This window comes from Streptopelia decaocto (genome assembly GCF_964273445.1).
Source record: "Streptopelia decaocto genome assembly, chromosome: 26".
Lineage (NCBI taxonomy): Eukaryota > Metazoa > Chordata > Aves > Columbiformes > Columbidae > Streptopelia > Streptopelia decaocto.
In genome coordinates, this window is record NC_138681.1 from 1390910 (window position 1) to 1414142 (window position 23233).

Here is a 23233-nt window from a genome sequence, read left to right on the forward strand (position 1 = left end):
TCCCTAAGCCCAGCTCTGCGAGCCTCCCTAAGCCCAGCTCTGCGAGCCTCCCTAAGCCCAGCTCGCGAGCCTCCCTAAGCCCAGCTCGCGAGCCTCCCTAAGCCCAGCTCTGTGAGCCTCCCTAAACCCAGCTCTGCGAGCCTCCCTAAGCCCAGCTCTGCGAGCCTCCCTAAGCCCAGCTCGTGAGCCTCCCTAAGCCCAGCTCAGTCACCGCGAGCTGCCCCGAGGGTTTGGGCAGAGAAAGTTGTCATGGAGGAACCGGGCGGGAACGTGCAAGGTGCACAAAAGCCAGAGCACGTTCCCCGTCCTCATGGGAAAGAGCTGGAGCCACAGGAGACCCCTGGTCCCCTCGGGATGCGGATGAGCCCATGAACTGCACCAAAGGGGGTCACCGGGACCCCCGGGTTGACCGGGGAGCTGCAGATTCGCAGTGATTTCCCGGGCACGTCATCCTACCGGGAAGCTGGGGCTCACCCCCCCGCCCCCGCCCCCACGGCAGGTCCTGACAGGTCCGGGCTGGTTCGCAGCCGCTCTCCAACAGTCCCGGAACCCCAGAGAAACCACCCCAGATTCAAAAAGCCCTTACAAAGCACCTGGATCCCTGCATGGCAGAGCCCAGGTCCCTCCAGCACCCCCAAACCCCATCCTCCCCCTTCCCCTCTTTATAAAACCCTCCAGGAGCTTCCGTGCCTCCCACTAATTTAAACCAGCTTGCATCTGGTTCTTAAGGAGATGAGGTTCAGGCTTGGGTTTGGTTTCTTTTGCCAAAATGGTCCTTAAAGGAGCACTCGATGCGGGGAGACGCTGTGCAGTGGTTGGTGGGGTTTGGCACCGGAGCATCCCGGAGCGGGTTCTGTGCCCTGTTCTCCTCGCTCTCGCCCCCAGCAGCAGGTGCTGGTGCCCCCAGGGGCTCGGCCAGGCTTGGGGACACCGGGGTGTTTGCAGCCCTTGCACCGTGACGATGAGCCAGCTCGCCCCATCGCGGGGGCTGCAGGCTCCTGGTTTTGTCCTGCAGCCGCCGACACGTGTCCGGGACACGCAGACACCGAAATAGTGCTCCGTTACACAACGGGCGCTGTGACGCGCTGCCCTCCCTATTAGGAAACAGAGATCGCTTGCAGTCGAGCGAAAACCAGAGAAAAACCTCACCCAAAGCCCAGCGAAACAGAGAAGCCGCGGACAAACCCTGCGGGGGTTTGTGTGGCTCCAGACACCCCCGGGGTGCTGCCAAAAAGCTTTGTGTGCTGCATCTCGGCCCGTGCCGGCATCACCAGCCCTCGCTTCGCCCCGTGTCCCCAGGGGTGACCCTGCTCCCAGTCCCTGCTCCCTTGGGGACACATTTTGCTCCCCCAACCCACAGCAGTGCAGGGGGAGGATGGTTGGGGGGCCAGGGTGTCTCCCAGGGGTTCCTCTCCCCCTCTGCCAGCCAATGTCCAAACGGGCGCGGGATGGGCGCTGGAGCCGTCCCCCCGGCGAGCAAGGGAGGTGTCCCGGGCGGGGCTATAAATGCCGTGGCCCCGCACCAGCTCGCCTCCCGCCCTGCCCGCCCTCGCCTGTTCCGCTCGAGCTGTCGGTGAGTTGGTTTCTTCCCTACAACGCTCCGTTCCCCCCGCGCCGCCGGCCCCACAGATGTTGCCGGCAGATGTTGTCGGCAGATGTTGCCGGCAGCGGGGTCGGAGGTTTCACCTCCGAGAGCTGGAAAAGGGTGTGTGCGCCTGCCCTGCCTGGTTTTGGGAGGGGGCTGCTGCCTCCCCCATGTTCTCCCCCCGGACGCTGCTCAGCACCATCACCAGCACAGCGACACTCCGGGAGGGTGAAATTAGGGAGGAAATGGTGATGAATCCGGGGGTGCTCATGATCTGGGGGGCTGGGGGAGAGCGTTGCCCCCCAGCACGGGGTTGTTTGGGGACGCTGAGCTCTGCACTCACCTCCCTGTGCTGTTGGTGCCCCCAGGCTGGCTGGTGTCCCCATGGCGTCTCCCCTGGAGCTGGCCCTGGCCTCCATCGTCTCCACCTTCCACAAGTACTCGGGGAAGGAGGGGGACAAGTACAAGCTGAGCAAGCAGGAGCTCAAGGAGCTGCTCACCAAGGAGCTGCCCAGCTTCAGCGTAAGTGTGGGGCAGGTTCCCACATCCCGGGACTCAGAGATGTGGCCCTTGATGCAATTTTAACCCTCTCTTTCCCCCCCGGGCAGAAACAAACCAGTGAGGCAAACTTACAGAAGCTCATGAGTGACCTGGACAACAACAGCGACAGCGAGGTGGATTTCCAAGAGTACGTCATCTTCCTGGCCTGCATGGCCATGATGTGCAACGACTTCTTCCAGGATTACCCCGACAAGATGCCGCGCAGGAGCTGAGCGCGGGCACCGTCCCCAGCCCGCGCCGCCGCCCTCACGACTGTCCCGCCGCCCCCCTGGTGTTCTTTCAATAAAAGATGTTTTAAACAAAGTTCTCTCTGTGGGATTTGTAATGGGGGTTTCCTGCCCCAGGGCCAGGGGTGCTGGCACATTAGGAAAGACCAAGTTTTAGACTCTGTTTTGGAGAACATATATATATATATATATGTAATCTATACAGCCATAGCACCCTGAGAACGCCCCATCTGGTCTGATCTGGGAAGCTAAGCAGGGTCGGGCCCGGTCAGTGCTTGGATGGGAGACCAGCGGGGAACAGCGGGTGCTGTGGGCTGAGCCAGCACTGGGCCCTTGTGGCCAGGAAGCCAATGGGACCTGGGGGGGGTCAGAAGGGGGTGGTCAGTAGGTCAGAGAGGTTCTCCTGCCCCTCTGCTCTGCCCTGGGGAGACCACACCTGGAATCTTGTGTCCAGTTGTGTCCCCTCAGCTCCAGCAGGACAGGGAACTGCTGCAGAGAGTCCAGCGCAGCCACCAAGATGCTGGAGGGAGTGGAGCATCTCCCGGGTGAGGAAAGGCTGAGGGAGCTGGGGCTCTGGAGCTGGACAAGAGGAGCCTGAGGGGGGACTCATTGCTGGGGATCAAGATGGAAAGGGGCAGTGTCAGCAGGATGGAGCCAGGCTCTGCTGGTGACAACCAGGGACAGGACAAGGGGCAATGGGTGCAAACTGCAACACAGGAGGTTCCGCTGGAAGATGAGAAGCAACTTGTTGGGGTGAGGGTGGCAGAGCCTGGCCCAGGCTGCCCAGGGAGGGTGTGGAGTCTCCTTCTCTGCAGACATTCCAACCCCTGGACACCTTCCTGTGGAACCTCAGCTGGGTGTTCCTGCTCCGGGGGGGTTGCACTGGATGGGCTTTCCAGGGCCCTTCGACCCCTCACATCCTGGGATTCCTTCCGTGTCACAGCGAGGCAAAGGACGTTCCCAGCTGGAGTTTGCTCTCCGCAGCCCTCGTCACCCGCCCACGGGTCCATCCTCGTGAGTCAGCGGCAGTTCAGTCCCGGTAACGGCCCCGCTGGGCTGGGCAGGGCAGCAGCTTTCACAGGGATTAAAGCCTCTGATCCAAGGGCTCAGAATGGAATCGAATGGGATCATTTCGGTTGGAAGAGGCGCTCGGGATCAGCCCAACCACAACCGAACTCTGGCGCCAGTCCACGGTGTGAGGCTTCAACCAGGGCAGCACTTGCACTCGGAGCCGCTTCTTGGGACTCAGCGCAGCTGGGACTCGAACCCACAACACCTTGCTTACGGGGTTAGTGACCCATCCACTGGGCCACTGCTGCCTATGGGAGGCACCAGGCACCCTCATCACCCCAGTGACCCCTCGGGGGTTGCCCAGCCCCCAGTTTTGGGATCCAGTGCTCAGCTGGGGGGGACCTGAGGGGAGTCCCTGGGGTTTGGGGGAGTCCCTGGGGTTTGGGGGGAGCCCCTGTGGAGGGTGCTCCAGGGAGTGGGGGGGCCAATCTGGGGGGTCCATGGGGCTTAGGGGAGTCCTCGGGGCTCGGGGGGCTGCTCCAGGGAATGAGGGGGCAGGTCTGGGGGGGTTCCCAGGGACCCCGGGAGGGGGAGCTTGGGGGGCCCTGGGGTTTTTGGGGAGCCCTGGGGGTGGAGTCAGAGATTGGCCTGTATTGGCCACACCCCCTGCAGGGAGCCCACCAATGGGGGCGTGGGAGGGGCGGGGCTTCTGTGCATCATGCTCCTGGGGGTGGAACGCAGCTGGGGTGGGTGGGGCGCTGGGAAAGGGGCGTGGCCCGCATGGTACACGCCCCTTTAAGGGCGGAAGATTGAGGGGCGGAGCTAGGGGCGTGGCCTCAGCTAGGACACACCCCCTGCAGGAGCCCAGCTGGGTGATATGGAAGAGGGTGCAGTCTAAAGGGGGCGGAGCCTTGACAAGACACGCCCCCAGGAGGGCACATCTCAGGAGGGGGCGGGGCCTCAGCTGCAGGGGCGGAGTCATCCCGGGGAACTCCCCTCTGCCCCATAAGTGCCCCCAAAACCTCCCAAAGCAGAGTAACGACATGACATTTTGGGGTCAAAACATCCATTTTTATGAATTCGGGGGGTCCCGCTCTCCTCAATGGTCTGTACTGGGAGCCCTTGGGGTGCAGTTGAGGAGCCGCCCCGCCCCTTGGCTCCGCCCCTCGTTTGCCCCGCCCCCCCGCAGGCCACGCCCCCATTCTGCACCTCCAGTCTTTACATCACATGGGAAGTTATACACTAATAACACCTGTTTTAAAGGGAAAAAAGAGTCAATTTGCTGCTTGGGAAGGTGAACACCCACAGGGGCGTGGGGGTGGTCGCCAGCAAAGGAAAAACATGCAAAATAAGAGCATTTACAAAGAATTTCTATAGGGTAGAAATTCACAATATAGACCTATTTTTTTGCCACACATTTGAAAACAACGACCGCGTTTATCGCAGGAAACATCCACAGAAGGCTCTAAGCTGCCCAAGCACCTGATTTCTACTGGAAATCAGCGAACTTTCTTTAAGAAGGTACCAAAGACGAGACCCGTGAGCAGTAGAGGGTTAAAACACCCGGTTATTCAGGAGATACCAAAAGGAACAAGGGAAGGGGAATGTGATGGAGAGATGACTTAGAAGGGAGCTCAGCACCGTTCCGCATCATCTGCAGAGAGGCTGTGGTGGAAAGTCATCATCTGCCCCTCCAAATCCCTCGGGGGCGTTATAAATGTGACAGATTGGGACCTACAAAGCAACGGGCATTAAAAGAAAAGAGACACCTGCCTGGAGATCATCTCTGCCGGGACTCGAACCCGGAACCTCTGGATTAGAAGTCCAGCGCGCTCGTCCATTGCGCCACAGAGACCTCCCCACGGCGGCAGCGTCGGAACCAGAACTGGAAAACCCGCGCGCGGCGTCCGGGGGTCTGGACGCCCCACGAAAACCCCGCGCCCCGCTCGATCTCCCCCGCAAACCAGCATCTCCACGCAGCCCTTTCTTCCACGGTGATGCTGGGGATGATGTACATAGCGCTCGGCAACGGGGATGCTGCAAAAACCTGGATGCGGGCTCGTGTTTGCAGCTCTGGCACCTTCCTGCAGCGTCTCCGGGGGCAGAGAGAAACCCTGGAGCAGAGTTAATTGCTGCGCGTCGCTCGGCAGCATCACGGCATCCAAGAGAGATAAAGACGAAAGAGGATTTGGCTTACGGCACCGGCAGCGATCGGGAAAGCAGAGACCTGTGGTTCGAGCGGAGAAACAGAAGAAAAAGCAGCTATCATGGCTTTATTTTAAACACGCTGTCAATCAAGGGTTTAATGTTTTTCTATATGGAGAAAAATTACGTCGTAACAACAGGAAACATCCTTTTACATCCACTGAGCTATTGAACAATTGATCTGACTCTGTGACACGATTCCCGGCTGTGAATAAACACACTTTGCATTTCTAAACTGCAGGGATTTCGGAGTATCGTTAATCACAAACGCGCTGTTAATTAGGGGTAAACATGAAAGGCACAGAAATACAACAGCCTGGATGAGCCCAGTTGGAGCTCTCCCTGCCAAAGAAGTGAGTGGTATGGCAATGGTTTTACTGACAGCTCAGTGGACGAGCCCAATTTAATATTAATCATTTTGCTTAAGTAAACGCACACTGAATATAACGAATCACCTAGAAGTATAAACTTGTATGATTTTTAATATACTCTCTGTTTGGTAAACTGGATTTGCGAAAATGTTAAGCTGTAAAGTTCTGCTCATATTTACCAAAAGCAACTACAAATTGCACAGAATATTTGCAAGAGAAGGTCCAGTTTGCACTTTGCTGGGATCCAAGGGTAACGCGGAGACATTAGAGATCTGCACAATGGGGCGGATTTGTCCCCTCGCTGAGAAGAAAGGGTTTATTTAGACAAAACAGTACCTGCAAGGTTTGTGGCTTCTTGAGAAGCAAAACGCAGCTAGAAGGGGTGGGAAGGAAGAGACACCCGGTAAATTGATAATCCTGGAAATGAAGTGACTGTGCGGAGCAACACGCTGTAATCCCAGCAGGGCCTGGGGAACAGTCAGCGCACACCGGCCCGCAGGGTGAACAAAGGCTGCGCTTAAAACACGACATAATAAACCTTAGGTAAAGCTGGAAAGCACCAATATAGAAAAGAAGGAAGAAGGAAAAGGAAGGAGGAAGGAAGGAAAAGAAGGAAGGAAACAAGAAGGAAGGAAACAAGAAGGAAAGAAAAAGAAGGAAGGAAAAGGAAGGAGGAAGGAAAAGGAAGGAGGAAGGAAAAGGAAGGAGGAAGGAAAAGGAAGGAGGAAGGAAAAGAAGGAAGGAAACGAGAAGGAAGGAAAAGGAAGAAGGAACCCCCCAATCTGCCACTCTGCTCCGAGTGCACCCCCCAAGTGCACCCCCCAATCTGCTACACTGCTCAGAGTGCACCCCGAAATCAGCCACCCTGCTCAGAGTGCACCCCCAATCCGCCACACTGCTCAGAGTGCACCCCCAATTAATCACACTGCTCAGAGTGCACCCCAAAATCAGCCACGCTGCTCAGAGTGCACCCCCCAATCTGCCACACTGCTCAGAATGCACCCCCCAATTAATCACACTGCTCAGAGTGCACCCCAAAATCAGCCACCCTGCTCAGAGTGCACCCCCCAATCCGCCACACTGCTCAGAGTGCACCCCCCAATTAATCACACTGCTCAGAGTGCACCCCCCAAGTGCACCCACTGATCAGCCGCCCTGCTGGAAATGCACCCCCAAATGCACCCCCAAAATAAGCCACACTGCTCCAAGTGCACCCCCCAACCAGCCACACTGCTCCGGGTGCACCCCCCAATTAGTCACACTGCTCAGAGTGCACCCCCAAATCAGCCAAACTGCTTAGAGTGCACCCCCTGATCAGCCACCCTGCTGGAAATGCACCCCCTGATCAGCCACACTGCTCTGGGTGCACCCCCAAACCATCCACACTGCTCAAAGTGCACCCCCAAACCATCCACACTGCTCAGAGTGCACCCCCAAATCAGCCGCACTGCTTAGAGTGCACCCCCCAATTAGTCACACTGCTCAGAGTGCACCCTTCAAGTGCACCCCCTGATCAGCCGCCCTGCTGGAAACGCACCCTCAAATGCACCCACTGATCAGCCACACTGCTCTGGGTGCACCCCCCAACCAGCCACACTGCTCCGGGTGCACCCCCCAATTAGTCACGCTGCTCAGAGTGCACCCCCCAATCCACCACACTGCTCAGAGTGCACCCCCCAATTAGTCACACTGCTCAGAGTGCACCCCCAAATCAGCCGCACTGCTTAGAGTGTATCCCCAAATCAGCTGCACTGCTTAGAGTGCAGCCCCAATTAGTCACACTGCTCAGAGTGCACCCTTCAAGTGCACCCCCTGATCAGCCACCCTGCTGGAAACGCACCCCCTGATCAGCCACACTGCTCTGGGTGCACCCCCCAACCAGCCACACTGCTGGAAATGCACCCCCCAACCAGCCACACTGCTCTGAGTGCACCCCAAAATCAGCCACACTGCTCCGGGTGCCACCAAAGCCCCGTCGCCCCCCCGTGCTGGTCCCAGCACACGCTCGTGCGGCACCAGGACACGCTCACGGTACCAAACGCCCCTCGCTGAGCACAACACACCTTTGTAGCTTCAATAACTCTGAACCGACCGTCCCCGTCCCCTCCGCACGTGGCACACGAGGGGGGCACAGACTGATCGAGCAGCGGGGATGCAGGCGGGTTGGTTTTGGTGCCGGAGGACGCCAAGACACCCATTTCTGTGGGAAGAGATGGCGGTGGAACTCAGTGAGCTGGGCAGCGCACTTTGAGATCACAAACACCACAGTTATGAGTGTGATGGGAGCGAAAAAGTTGCAGAAGGTCCCAGAAAGGTGCGAATTGGCCCCCAGTTGCCTTCCAGGATCAAAGAACTTTCTGCAGATGGGAAAAACATGAGCCGTGAGCAGGGATGCGGCAGAACGGCGTGAAGCAAGATAATTTACCACCCTATAGGACTTTTGGAAACTTAATATTCCGCTTTTAGCGGAACGCCCCCTCTCCTCCAAGGAATGCCAGTCTAACAAAGCATCAGCTTACCTCCCGCCCCCCAATATTAGTGTTTTTCCCCTAAAATGACTTATTTAACCGCAGATCGCCGTCCTCCCCCAGCGTATGGTTCAGGTTTTGCCTCTTTTCTTGAAAAACAAACCAACCAACCCACCGCCCGTAGGATTCGCCTGGTAACCCAAGTCACTCTGTCCCCTCGGCGGGAGCTGCAGCGGCTCCCAGGCCTTGATGGAGGCTCTTTCACCTCCACAACTCGCTGTTTCCTCGCCGCCCGCGTCCCCTCCGCCCTCCCGGTGTCCCGGCCCCGCCGCTCCCCGCTCACCGGCTGCGGCCACTCGGGGCACCTCAGGCCGCCGTCCCGCGGCTCCCGCTCCGCTCCCCCGGCCGGGCCCCCGGGGCCGCTCCGCCCGGCCCCGCTCGCCGCGTTCCGCCGCTCCCCCGCGCTCCTTTGTCCCCTCCCGGGCCGGCCCTTTCCGCCCGGGGCGGTCGGAGTTTCCATGGGGATGGAGGGGCCGGGCCCGGCAGCGCCGCCCGTCCCGCTCTGGGCTCCGCACGATCGCACAATCGTTTCGTGTGGAAGAAACACTCAGGGGGGTCCGACCATAACCCAACCAACTCCAGCACCAACCGTGTCCCTAAGAACCCCGTCTGTCCAGGGATGGTGACTCCAGCACTGCCCTGGGCAGCCTGTTCCAACACCCACAGCCCTTTGGGGAAGAAATTCACAGTATCACAGTATCACAGTATGTTTGGGATTGGAAGGGACCTCAAAAGCTCATCCAGTCCAGTCCCCCCATGGAGCAGGAACGCCCAGGTGGGGTCGCACAGGAACATGTCCAGGCGGGTTTTGAATGTCCCCAGAGAAGGAGACTCCACAACCCCCTGGGCAGCCTGTTCCAGGCTCTGTCACCCTCACTGAGAAGAAGTTTCTTCTCAAATTTAAGTGGAACATCTTGTGTTCCAGCTTGATCCCATTACCCCTTGTCCTATCATTGTTTGCCACCGAGAAGAGCCTGGCTCCATCCTCATGGCACTCACTCTTTAGATATTTATAAACATTAATAAGGTCCCCCCTTAGTCTCCTCTTCTCCAAACTAAAGAGCCCCAGCTCCCTCAGCCTTTCCTCACACAGGAGATGCTCCACTCCCTTCAGCATCTTCGTTGCCCTACGCTGGACCCTCTCCAGCAGTTCCCTGTCCTGCTGGAACTGAGGGGCCACAACTGGACACAATATTCCAGATGTGGTCTCACCAGGGTGGAGTAGAGGGGAAGGAGGACCTCTCTCGATCTACTAACCACCCCCCTTCTAATACACCCCAGGATGCCATTGGCCTTCCTGGCCACAAGGGCACAGTGCTGGCTCATGGTCATCCTGTTGTCCTAAATTGTTCCTAAATCCAACCTCAGCCTCCCCTGGCGCAACTTGAGGCCGTTTCCTCTGCTCCTGGCGCTTGTTCCTGGGGAGCAGAGCCCGACCCCCCTGGCTCCAAGCTCCTTTCAGGCAGTTCAGAGATCAGAAGGTCTCCCCTCAGCTCCTGTTCTCCAGCTGAACCCCCAGGTCCCTCAATCTCCATCACACTTGTGCTCCAGCTCCTCACCAGCTCCGGTCCCTTCTCTCCACTCGCTCCAGCACCTCAAGGGCTTTCATGAGGTGATCCCGCCACCCCTGGGGCCGCCATTCTGAGCCCTGAGGTGGTTCTGGTGCCACCATTTTGAGCCCTGAGGTGGTTCTGGTGCCACCATTCTGAGCCCTGAGGTGATTCTGGCACCATTCTGAGCCGTGAGGTGGTTCTGGTGCCACCATTTTGAGCCCTGAGGTGGTTCTGGTGCCACCATTCTGAGCCCTGAGGTGATTCTGGCACCATTCTGAGCCGTGAGGTGGTTCTGGTGCCACCATTTTGAGCCCTGAGGTGGTTCTGGTGCCGCCATTTCGAGCCTTGTCCTGAGGGGCCCAAAACTGCCCCCAGGATTCCCAGTTTGTCCCCCCCAGGTCCCAGCCCAGGGACGGTCGCTGCCCTGGGCCTGCCGGCCACACCGGTGCTGGTACAACCAGGGGTTTAAAAGATGCGTAGATGATGTTCTTAGGGACACGGTTTAGCGCCAGTGTTGGGTTAATGGTTGGACTTGGCGATCTTGCGGGTCTCTTCCAACCAAAACCCCTCTATAATTCTATGACTCTTTCCAACAAGGGGCAGCTCCTGGTGTCTCCTCACAGGAGCCGCCCCCACAGCTCCCCCAGTGCCAAACTTTGCCGCCGGAGCCCCCAAAATCACCCTGCGATTGATCCCCTTCCCACCCAGAGACCTGAAATCCCATTTACAAACGGTGCTGACAGGAGAGGGCAGCAAAACGCTCCTTTTGAAGGAAGGGACGGCGGGTACTAAGAAGAGCATCTATTGGGGACGTTTTGCTGTTTGTTGTGAGAAAATTAGGCCAGGATCAATTTCTGCCGCTCTTACAAGAGGGGCTCATTGCAACCAAAAGGCTCGGAATGTGCTCCCACTGGATACTCACAAAATTTGGGCCTTTTAAAAGATCCGATGCAGGTGATGCTCATGTTTTGGGTGCTAGAGGGAGCACGCAGCTCCCAACCTGGCAAATACCAGTCCCCTGCTTGACATGCAGCTTTGTGCTTCCATCTTGACTGGTAAAATGAGGAGTGCCAGGTGTCCCCTGGCACAGGGACTCCGTCATCCTCGCTACTACAGCATTTGCACAGTTTCTCGTATGTTTTTGGCCGTGCCGTGCAAGCCAGCTCCTCTCAAATCATCTCCAGGCACAGGGGAGGGATGTTCCCAAGAGGCTCCAGGTGGGGACATCCTACTCTAAAAAGAGCTTAATGGCGTAGATGCAAACTCCACCGTTCCGGTTTAGCCTCCAAACCCCAGAGTGGTCCCAGGCATGTTTAATTTTCTAATACAGATGTGCTAATCCCGCTGTATCCCATCCTCAGGAGCGCTGTGCTTCCCGGTCTGCGTGGAGCCAATTTCAAAGCCTCAGCGCCTCTCGCTGCCCATCCTGTAGGGATGCAGAAGCTGAACCCTCATCGCTAGGGCTGTCAAGTCAGCTCTCCAAATTTAGACTGCCCTAAAGCAGACGCCTCCAATGAGTTCATCGGTTTTTGGTCCTTGTGGTAAGAAACGGGAGTGAGTCACGCAGCAGGAGACACTTGTCCCAGCAGCTGTCTCACCTTCAGAAGGTGCCCCTTGCTCTGCACCGCTCAAACACCGATCTGGATGCTGAAAATCAAGCAGATATATCCCATTCCCCATAGCAACACGTCCCAGGATTGCTGGCTGCTCCCATCCTTTCCATGGACTCTCCGTCCTACGGAAACCCCATCGACCCCATCACCAGGACTTGGTTTGCTCTCAGATGAGCTTCCCCAATCACCCCCCCCCACCCCATATTTGTGCGTAAACCTGATTTTTCTCAAGAGGGGCTAAAGAAGAAAACATAACAACCAGAAAGTTGGACTAAAAGTGCTACAAAACTTTTCTTAGTTGGCGGTGCAGCTGAAAATAGAGTTGCTTACACACACAGGCTGCTCGTGCTTTAAAAAGATCTCAACTGCCTTGAATGTATTTGTATTTATAGCTGAGAAAACACGGCTCCCCTTGCCAAATGCAACCGTTTGCTCGAGGATGTGTGATTGAGAAGCACAAACCCACCAGGTGGCTGCGGCGCTGCCAGCAGGTTCATCCAGAGCTCCGCGTTCCCCCTGGGATGTCTGCAAGAGGGCACGATGCACATCGGAGCAGCAGCGACGGCGCCAGGTTGTACCCAGGAAAAACGCAGCCTGAGCATAGAAGTGGCTGGAAACACATTCGCGAGGCCACATCTCTGGTTCTAGGCTGAAGTCAAGCTGATGACTGCAGCCGATCTCTGGATACAGCACGGATCAGCCGGATTTTCAGATCTGCGGATGAAAACTCCGATTAGAGCCCAGACCGCGCTCACCCGAGCGCTCTGCTGTCTGTAGGTAACCGGCTCTTTCAGTGGTATTGCTGTTGTCATTTGATCAGCTTGCCGCAATCTGCTTTTTTCCTATATTTGACTGTTTATAATTAGCCCGCTGGGTTTGCTGTTCTCCCTGTTTCTTTATCCGTTTCCTGACAGTTTTGGAGATGGCTCCATTTTAAATATATACTGTGCTTTAAGAAAAGAAACTCTTCTCCGGCTGCCTTTGAAGCTCAGCGCTCTGGGGAGGGTGCCAGTAGACAGGCTTTCAGCTCAAAGAATATGTGTAATAAGGGACAATTAGGTGGCAGCAAACATTTAATTATCAAATGTATTGGTGCTTCTTACACTGCCTGAAGTTAAGCAGGTGCCTTATGCACAGGATCCTTCAAATACCACATGTGAAAATTGTTTCAGAGCAAAACCAAATGAGCTGATGAATACATTTAGGCTAGAAATTAGGCAGAGCTTTTTAGCAAAAGCCTGGAACTGGCTTCACGTTGCTTTAGCATCTGCAGGGGAGAGCGTCACAGGTTAACACATCCCGTTCTGGGTGGGGACGACCAGCACCGTGTCTGGGAGATGCCCGGTCAGATGCCACCACCTCCGATACCAAACCCACCTCACGCCAAGGGAGCGGAATGGCTGAGGCCAAGGCCACCAGAGGGGTTGTCCTGGTTTTGTTAAAACCAGGTTTGTCTTTTAGTGGATTTGCCTGTCAGCTAAAGCTTCATATTAACTGCATTTTCCTGAAAGCCAGATCCATGTTTGGTAGACATAGCAATGGCATGCGAGGTCATTGATAAGGATGGATGGACATCCTGCAAGAGGGGCAATGAGAAACAGGTGACCAAAACCTGACCAACTGAGTGTAACATCCCATTCACGTGATACTTCATATAAAAGTGGGAGATCATGAGGATCTCGCCCCGTTTCCTTATGGCGACATTAGGAGAGGACCTTGCGAGTCGTCCCTGTGAACTGAGGCCAGTGACAGACTGAATCCAGCTCCGTTTGGCTGGAGAATCCAGTCCAGGACTTCGGCTGCCGGCTTGTGAACTGAGGCCAGTGACGGACTGAATCCAGCTCCGGTTGGCTGTGGAGTCCAGTCCAGGACTTCGGCTGCCGGCTCTGCAGTTGCCGGGACTTTCAACATTGGGTTTGTATATTTTGTATTATTTTCTCTATTTTTATCAGTAGCATCAGTAAAACAGGTCGTCTCAAACATTGCTTTTCAGACCCAGGTCCAAGTCGTCTGAGGAATTAAGACCAAAGGGGCTCCTGTTCCTGCCGTGCTCCCCTGGGTGCTGTGCAGGCTCTGCCCATTTTTTGCTGGTTCACACACACACAGTTCCCAGAGAGATAAATCCCTCGGAGACTGTGCACAAGGGACACTTGCTGGTGGCTGGAGAGTGCAGCTAAAGCAAGCTTTAATTCCACTTACAGGATTAAATTGGCAGGGAGAGCAACTGAATTTTCTGCCCAGCTCTAAAGTGCTCTCAAAGTGATCTAATTTATCACTGCGGCGGCAGCAGCAGCCATTCAAATGCTCTCCCAGCTCTCTGGCTTTGCAATCAGGTGATAAAGATGACTTCAGGGTAGCAGATGGGGCCAAGTTTTTCATCTGTCTGCAGTTCTTGGGTCCTGACCAGATCTTGCGGTTGCACTTTCAGCCCCGTGCTGTGCCATGGGTGGCTCTAACGGGCACGGACGCTGAGATTCATGGTTAAAACCACCACACTTGCTTAGAGGAGATTTCTGTCCACCCAGGGCGTGCAGGGTTTGGTCTTCAAGGAGCAAATGGCACTGGCAGGTCATGGTGGGCTGTGCTGTCCTGGTTTAACCTGAGCTGGCAATACAGCCACGCAGCCGCTCACTCACCCAATAGGGGAGAGAATCAAAGGGAAGGGAGAAACTGGATTGAGATGAACACGGTTTAATAAAATAACAAAATACTAATATACTGCTAGTAAATATATCTATATATATAATAAAAATAAAAGGTAGTCAAGGCAATTCCTCACGAACACGCTGAGCAGCCAGTCCCAGGAAACGGCCCCTGGTCCCACAGCCCATCCCAGAGAGAGAAAAGAGGGAAAGAGGCAGAAAAGCCCAGAGGCCTCTGCAAAATGGCAAAAGGCCCAACTAAACGTCCCGACCAAAACTCCCCCGGCTGCACCAGGAAGAGCAAAGAGAAGAGAGAGCCGGAAACTGGAAGGCCCCACTCTTAAATAATCAGCATGATGCTAATGGGCTGGAATAGTCTTATTGATAAATGTGGGTGTCAGTCCAGCTCTGTCCGTCCATCCCCTTCCTCGCTGCCTCACCCCTGTGGGCAGAGCTCAGAGTGTCCTTGGCTCTCAGAGCAGAGCAATTAAACACATTAACTGTGCTGGGCTGGTATCTCTTGCTCTCAAACTGAGTCCAAATAACGAGCGATGGAAAAGGAAGGTTTGTAACTGCATGAGGAAAATTAACCTGTTTTCACTCAAACCAGGGGATCTACCTCTTTTCTTGAAAAGATTCACATGTCAAGCCTCTGTCTTGGTCCCTGAGAGCAGACAAATCTCATACAAGGAGAGATGTCCCTGTCCAGGATGTGCCACAGGTACAGTGTGTACAGGAGAGCTCTGCACCTACCAAAGGTCACACATGCTGATAAACCACCTGAGCACGGGCATCGCGCTTGGAGAGAAACGTCTTTTAGAGCAGTTTCTGACACATGTAGCTCCGTCAAACAGCATCTTGTGCCCTCTGGACACGTGGGCCAAAAATCCCAGTCTAATTTCTCCTCTGACAAGAAATAGATGGAGAGGGAGACGGTGCTGTGATAAATCACCGCGTCAGCGAGGTCTCTTCGCTGCCACACACCGTGGCCCCATAAGCAAACGGAAGGAACAAGATCCAGCCAAAGGCAACAGCATTTTACGAGGCCTTCTGGGTGCTTGTAACAAGGTTAAGCTGCCAGGGTGAGTTCGGTGGCATCGGCTCCGCGCTGCTTTGAGATCTGTGACACGGACCACGGCTGCTCCACAAATATTAACAGAAATATAAGACATACAGGATCTCCCTCAGGAATGCAAGAAATAGCTCTGCTGCAAGACACCAGCAAAATATCCAGAGATAATTACCAGAAGCTTCTAATTATCCTAGTCTATAATAATTAATTCAAATGAAGAAGTGCGTGTGCAATATGGAAATGAAGGGATGTGCTGACCGCTCTTCCGTCGGCTCCGTGGCTGAGATTGCGGCTGCCGGACACCCCAACGACTGGGGGACGTGGACTGGAGCAGAAGCCACGTTGTGCCGTTCCTGGGCACAAAGGTGACACGGGGACGAGGAACGAGGCGTTTTCCACCAACAATGAGCGGGAGGGATGCTGGAGGTTTCACTGGGGTCCTCCACTAGCAACGTGTCATCTCATGGCGATCCCTCATTCCTAACCAGGGTTTCCAGCGGCGTTGCTGGTGCTCCAGCAAAGTGGCGCCTGATGGAAACTCATCAAATCACACTAAAAGCTTTGCTCATTCAAGACTGCAATTTCAACAAGAGATCATGCGGTGGGTATCGAATACAACTACCCCATATCAGAAACAACTGCAGAGCGTGTGGCCTTTGTGAAGTTTTCCCAGATGACAATGGATTTATTGTGGACCTTTGCTGCCCTAAACCTCGTACAATGGGCTTCACCCATCCAGACTAAATAAAACAGGTGCGGCCTGAGCTGGCTTTGATGGGGAAAGAGAGAAGTGAATAGCGGATAGAGCGAACATCTCCTCCTTTATTCTGGATAATAACAAGACTGCCAAGGTCCTGGAACGGAGACACCGCGCCACAGTTTACAAACTAAATATAATGAAAGCTAATGTGGAGATTGCCTTCCCGACCTCGCTGACCATACAATGATGCCTTCAAACGGCCTCACTTGTATAAGAGGGTGCAATCATGCTTCTTATATACACCACCACACACCGTTTTTCAGCAACATCTCAATGTATAAACCCTTTATCAACTTGCAATATCGATGTGAAACAGGCTCCTGAGTGCAGGGGATGCTGCTCAGGGCCATTAAAGCCTCTTGGTGCCACCCTGTATAGACTTTTCAAAAGGGATGGTCACACATAAATGCTGCTCAAAGGAACGCCAAACATGTACGTCCCTTCCACCTGTGGCTGATGCTTTTCTGCATCATTATATCTTCTTTTTTTCAATGTATTGTGAAAGCGCAGCTCATCAAACGCTTTACATGTAGTCTGGCATTCGCCATAATGAAAGGCGGGAGGTATCTGCTTAAATCTATTGAAACATTTAATCATCCCTTTTCTGGGGCTGGCTACATAATCCAGACCTAGAGAAGCTTCCCAAGTCACACTTAAATCAGGCATCTATCATGGTTCATCTGGAGCCGTTATTTTAGAGAGAGACCGCAGGGAGGGATTCGATCGGCTGTTTATAGGTGTTTAAATACAGCGTTTCACTCAGGCACCCAAAGCTCCCTTCACCGTCCAGGGAGGGAATGGGTGCAGGTCATGTCATGCCAAAGGAGGCATCTAAACCAGCTTAAATGAATCTTAAATGAATTCCATTCCCAAATGTCATTTAAAGATGCAAAAAGATAGCAAATTGCTTCCTTTAGGATACGTTCTCCTGATAGACTCCCCTCCTCGTTGAATGTCTGAAGCATATTTTGAGCTTGAAATTGCTTAAAATCTTTCATCCCCGAGCCTTACTACATCTCTGCCCATGTTATTAAATATTCCTCCACTCACATCCTTTGCTGGGTACATAAATATTGCACACAGCCAAGTAACTTCCCAACCTTCCCCTTGCGTTGTCTCCTTTCCTTCCCATGCTAAACCCTACAGAGGCACCTAACCTAACCTAACCTAACCTAACCTAACCTAACCTAACCTAACCTAACCTAACCTAACCTAACCTAACCTAACTTTGTGCCTTTAAAACCCACGTGCCAAGAGGGATGGGACTCGAGGAATGTGGAAGGTTTGGAAGAGAGACAGCGAGATGTCAGACCTTCCCAGAAGCAGGTTGCCATGGATACCGGCTCATTTAACCCAATAAGGGTCAGGCAACCCTTCATGTTCAAGCTAATTTAATTAAAGAAGTGGGACGGATGCGCAAATTGAATTGGTGTGGACTTTGCTTTGGGATGCCGTTCCTCAGGCTGGGCAGGATTCGCGGTGCCAGGATTTGGTTGGCCAAAGCATCACAGGGCAATTTGTAACCAAAACCAGCCCTGGAGAAGCAGGACCAGAGGCAGAGGACACCCAGGGTGGATGGGGGTGTTCCCAGGTCCCTCCACCAGCACAAACAAGGGAGATCCAGCTGCACCAGATGCTCGTCTTGATGGGCTCCTTCCCCGAGCCGTTGGTAATGTGGCTTTATCTCCCTTCTGAATTTGAAATGTGGATAAAGCAAAGCTGGCAAGGTAATTATTCCTCACTGTCAAACATTGCTCTTGGTTTGCTGTCTGCAGACAGCTGGAGAGTGATGAATCCCTTTGTGTTTGCAGCAGCCTTGGATTTGCTCCAGGAAAAGGTACAAACAGGCAGGGAAGTTTTGCATTAACATGCCCCAGCGGCACAGATTTCACTGCTCCTGCATCTAAGCCGGAGAAATGGGCTGATCTGGAGTGAGAGGGCAGCTAGAGCCCCAGTGTGCAAACCCTCTCTGTGTGAAGATCTCGCCCGGGGTTTTGGCACCAACCTGAGCTCAGCTCTGACAGCACAGGGTGCAGGTCACTGGGGCAGAAGCTGCGGTGTCGGTGCAGGTTGTGCTGTTGGCAAGTTCACAGAACTACAGAATCCCAGAATGTGAGGGGTTGGAGGGCCCTGGAAAGCTCATCCAGTGCAACCCCCCGGAGCAGGAACACCCAGCTGAGGTTCCACAGGAAGGTGTCCAGGGGTTGGAATGTCTGCAGAGAAGGAGACTCCACACCCTCCCTGGGCAGCCTGGGCCAGGCTCTGCCACCCTCACCCCAACAAGTTGCTTCTCATCTTCCAGCGGAACCTCCTGTGTTGCAGTTTGCACCCACTGCCCCTTGTCCTGTCCCTGGGGTGAGCGCTGACGGCATCAAGGATCTGAACCTTAAACCCTCTGTTCATCTGGATACCGGGACCTGTGCCACCATCCAGAAGGAAAACTGCCCATGCTGCTCGGGGCTGAGCGCAGAGCGGAGCTCCATGTCGCCGTGAGTCGGTGCCATCTGCCGCTGCGTGGCCGCGGGACCGCGGTGCTCCCGGCGCTCCAGCGCACCGAGTTTGAACACACGCTGCCAAATTAGTTACAGAAATATAATCACATCTATACACCGGAGAGACCGCTGACGAGGACGGCGAGGACTGGAGGTGCGCGGGAGTGTAGATGGACTGGGACGCATCTTTAAAGCAGTTCAGCGTTAATTGTCGGGAGAGCTCCCCAGCTGATCCTTTGACTAGCTTTGGGTTTTAGCTAACGAGGGGGGATCAGTTTGAGAAGTTCATCTTCAACAATTGCCACTTCACATCCTCGAGGAGGAGAAAGTATTTCATTATCTCTGTTATCAAGAAACACCTTCCCGATGCTTTTAAGATGCAGAACAGGAATACCTATTGCAACACCCGGCTTTGCTCCGCGGAGACGGCTGAGTTAACGGCTTCCACGTGGGAGTGAGTCTGTGCCGGCACTTGTATTCCTGCTGGAAATAACAAAATAGATACTCTCCCTTAATTTGCACCTTGGCATCTGTTTGCAATGCTCCTGGGAGCCCGATGGAGAGCAGTGTCGGTCGACCTGAGGCTCCGGGCTATTGGGAAATGAGACGGTTTAACGCGCTGGAGGAGAAAAAGCGAGGGGGACACTGTGCGGCACAAACACACACGCTCAGGTGTTTTATAGGGCGGCGGGATCAGCGTTCTCGTCACAACTGACCTGGATTGCGAACGCAACGGGCGCTGCTCAGGGGTGCGGTCACCACTGCGCCACGGCCGCTCCGGGGTGACCCGAGTGGGGTCAGACACCGGGGCTGGTGCATTTCCCACAGCTGCCCAAGTCCTTGGGAAAGCAGAAAGGAAACAGGATGCAAAAAGTGACTCTTGAGGGGGAATTAGTAACTCGCCGGTTCTGGAGCTTAAGGGAGAGTTTACTAGTCCTGTGGAGCGAGGCAACGCGCAGCTCATTCTAATCCAGCCTCTTTCAAGTGGAAACCACCACGAAGAGAGAAAAGCCCTTTCTGGATGGATTGGGTTCCACCCAAGGGTGGGAGCTGCGCCCTGGGAAAGCAGAGAGAGATGATGCGTCCCCCTTGAGCAGCTGTGATTGAGCCAGACGCTCTGGGAGGAGGAATCAACCCTTATCTTCCACAGCACCTCAAGCTCAGATGCACCATGGCAGAGCATCCTCCACCAGACTGGAGCATGAATTTGGAAATAACCCCCCTTTATTTCCCTTTTGGACACAGTTTATAGCTGATGCTACTGCAGTACCACAAGTCCATTCTCCAGAATTTCTGATGGACTCTGAAGCATGAGACTCGAGTCAATGAGGCAGTTGCTGTGGTTATTGCTCTGCTACCAGGCTGGCCCAAGAATCTCTTGTGATTGAGTCAAACCGCTCCAGTAAGGATATGGAGCAACTGATGTGCCAGAGATGACGACCTTTGTTGGGCTGGGACTGCATCTCTCTGTTATTCCCCCCTTTTTTTGCTTCGAGTCCTATCTGCACAGTTTGGTTGCATCCAGCCCGAGATGGACGGCGCCCGGATTTAATGAGGTCATGTTTTCCCACCAGTTTCATTTGTAGCCATTTAATGTTCAGCTCGGAGTAGTAGATTGAATTAAAGGCTGTTTAAAAGTCTATGATGCAGACAAGCCTTCTGCCCAGTTTTTATTCTGTTTCATATTTGTTAATAAGCATCTCCAGGGTGAAGGTGAAGCCCATGGTTCACTTCTTGGAGAAGAAGCCGATCTGGTGCTCCTGGATCCTGCTGTTGCTGCTGAAAGACTCTGAGATCCTGCTCCTGACATGCAGAGCGAGTGCGTGTCCTGCACAAGGATAAAAACATCATAAAGGCAGTATTAACGCTGGGAAAATTCAGGCAAGGTGCTGTTCTGCTGAAGCAGATCATTGAGACACTGAGAGCGAGGTGAGCACCAGCGAATTGGGGTGGTTCTTTCCCACTCTGGTCAATGCGCACGGGGAAAGCCTGGGCTCAGGTCCGAGGTGAGAATTTCTGCTTGGCCTCTTGCATAGGATGCAATTCCCCAACTAAATGGAGACGTCAGGAGCTGTTACGTACCCGTCCCGGTAACTGCACAGAGAGATCTTGTAGCTCCATTCGGATGAGTTTGGAGGTGCCTGTGTCTCTAGCACATCACCCTGCATCAGCTGTGTTGTAGCCTTATGGGCTTTCTGTGGGTACGCTTGGAAAGCACCTCGGAAAATGGATTCCATATAGGTCTGGGAGCATAGCCTATACATTTGCTGTGTTGTTCCCCCAAGCTGGGATGGATAACACACACCCGAAGATCTACACGCGTCCCCAGGAGGTCGGTACCTTTGCTGTTGAAGCTGTGGCTGCTGCACACACCATTAACCCTTTGATATTTGCACCACGGGCCCCGCTCTCTCTGTTACGCAGGTGCAGTCCAGCCTCATCTACTGCTTCACCGTGGCAAAAGCATCCCAGAAATCAACAGCTCCCAACTCAAAGCCAACAGCTCCACACCATAATGCCCCGTTGTGCGATGCTCAAGTGGCTTGAGCACCCCCACACGTGCACTCCTCCCACGGGGGACTCAGGGCTGTGGAACCAGCTCCCACTGTTCCCAGGAGTCTTTCATTTAAAAGCACCGTAAAGGAAGAGCTCTCTGACACATCTCTTTGGACTCGCTGCCTTTGAAGCAATTTTACTCTGGGTTCCCTCTCGGCTGCTGTCAGGTTCTTCATTTTCTCTGTCAAAACCGTTTTATTCACTGGGAATCTCAGCAGGGTTCTTCACTTGTTAATACTGCTGATTAAATTCCGTAGTCTATAACGTAAATATTCAAAGAGACTTGCCCTCTTCCCGCCACTTAAACAGCACTCCCCCTTTCCATCCTGATCCCCAGGAATGAGTCCCCCCTCAGGCTCCTCTTGTCCAGCTCCAGAGCCCCAGCTCCCTCAGCCTTTCCTCACACGGGAGATGCTCCACTCCCTCCAGCATCTTGGTGGCTGCGCTGGACTCTCTCCAGCAGTTCCCTGTCCTGCTGGAACTGAGGGGACAGAACTGGACACAAGATTCCAGGTGTGGTCTCCCCAGGGCAGAGCAGAGGGGCAGGAGAACCTCTCTGACCTACTGACCACCCCCTTCTAACCCACCCCAGGTCCCATTGGCTTCCTGGCCACAACAGCTCAGTGCTGGCCCCTGCATCTGTCTCCAGGATGTCCTGGCCGAAGCCCACTCCTCACAAACCTGTGCATGGAGGAAGCAAAGAAGGAAGAAGGTGAGAAAACCCCGCTGTGTGCGTTGCATTCATCACAAATAGCAAACCTCTGTGCTCCAAACGATGGCTGCAGGACAGGCAAAGGCACCGTGAATCAGGGCTTGGCACTTCTCCAGCCCTTGGCATCTATTTCCTTTGCTGGCTCCAGGCTCAGTCTTGGTAGGGGAGACCTGGGGAAGGATCACAAGCTCTGGCCCAACAAGCTGTCCTGTGGCTGAGCTGGTGGTTTCAGACTGGTGTCTCCACCCCACCACCGCCATCTGCTTATCTTTCTCCTTATACTATTCCATTTACCTCCCTCCTCCAGCTCTGGGCTGTCTCCCTGGCCCTGAAGACCTCATGCCAATGGTAGGAGAAGCCAGCGATAATTCCTCTCCTGCTAGGAAAAAGTTCACACTCCTTGAAGGGCTTTACCTCTTGTGTTAACAGGAGTTGTTTAAGGAGAGCACTTCTAAAGAGGAGCATAAATCTTTGATGAGGATTCAAGAACACGCCGAGCAATGCCCAGCCAGCTGAGAGTTAAACAGTGAGACTGCGATGGGATTATTTCCTCGGGCCCTTCCTACTCTCTTGTTGAAAGTGTTGGGACAACAGACCCCAGAAAGCAAGAAGGTATTGAAGTAGGAGAGCTGGCACCTCTTCTTGTTCTCTTACAGCATCTCATTATTACCAGTTATTTATTATCAACTAATCCAGCATTATGTTTTCTCTCTCCTCCTCCTCTCCTCTCTTTCTGTTTCTGGACAGAAGGAATGTCATTCTTTTCCCTGGCACATGAAAGACTATAAAACCTGGCAAGTATCGATCTCAGCTTCAACATCATCCGCCAAACACTGACATTGCTCAAAGAAAGGGGAGCGCAGGCACAGCGTGTCACTCCTGCTGCTGAGGACAGCCACAGGGAGCTACGGCGCGACGGAGAAAAGCTCTTATCGATTCAGCTCCACGTCGCAAAGCCCTTCCCCTTCCTGCACTGAGGGCTAATTTTAGGCTGGGATGATTTGATAATGTGGTAATGTTCATCACGCAAACCCATTTCAATTCCAAGGTGGACAGAACGTGGGGTGAGCTGAAGAGCACTGGCTGTTCTGTAGGTCCGTGGCCTTGGTTTCCTTTGCACACCAGCTAGGGCATGGGGTCAGCAATGAAGCCGAGATTTTCCCGAAACCGAGTTGGGACTTGAATCCAGAGCAAATTCTGTCATCAGAGACCTAATTCCACTGAACCCCTGCCTAAATAGAGTAGCACGAGCAGGAGTCTGGAGCCAAGACAAGACTCTTCCCTGAGCTGTTCCTAATTCCACTGAACCCCTCCCCAACTAGAATAGTATGAACAGGAGTCTGGA

General features: G+C 54.2%; 2 protein-coding genes and 1 long non-coding RNA gene across 4 annotated transcripts in view; 1 reads left to right on the top strand and 2 right to left on the bottom strand.

Annotated features, from left to right (window-relative positions):
- Positions 1-8881, bottom strand: part of S100A1 (S100 calcium binding protein A1) — a 30188-nt gene extending 21307 nt beyond the window's left edge. Inside the window, exon 1 of the mRNA XM_082072885.1 lies at positions 8772-8881. The gene's annotated coding sequence lies outside the window, so the exon portion shown is untranslated. The remainder of the gene's footprint in view (positions 1-8771) is intronic.
- On the top strand, positions 1276-2449 carry LOC309450457 (protein S100-A4-like). The gene is made up of 3 exons (XM_082073319.1): positions 1276-1573; positions 1954-2107; positions 2194-2449. The coding sequence occupies exons 1-3, from the start codon at positions 1449-1451 to the stop codon at positions 2356-2358; spliced, it is 444 nt and encodes a 147-aa protein (XP_081929445.1). The 5' UTR covers positions 1276-1448; the 3' UTR covers positions 2359-2449.
- LOC309450199 lies at positions 4734-8095 on the bottom strand. Of its 2 annotated transcripts, none has more exons than XR_014186056.1 (3): positions 8024-8095; positions 6297-6471; positions 4734-5611 (listed from the first exon to the last, which is right to left on the bottom strand). It is a non-coding gene; the product is annotated as an uncharacterized lncRNA (long non-coding RNA). The 2 variants fall into 2 exon arrangements; XR_014186057.1 differs by having other exon boundaries at positions 6297-6476.
- Positions 8882-23233: the final 14352 nt, after the last annotated feature.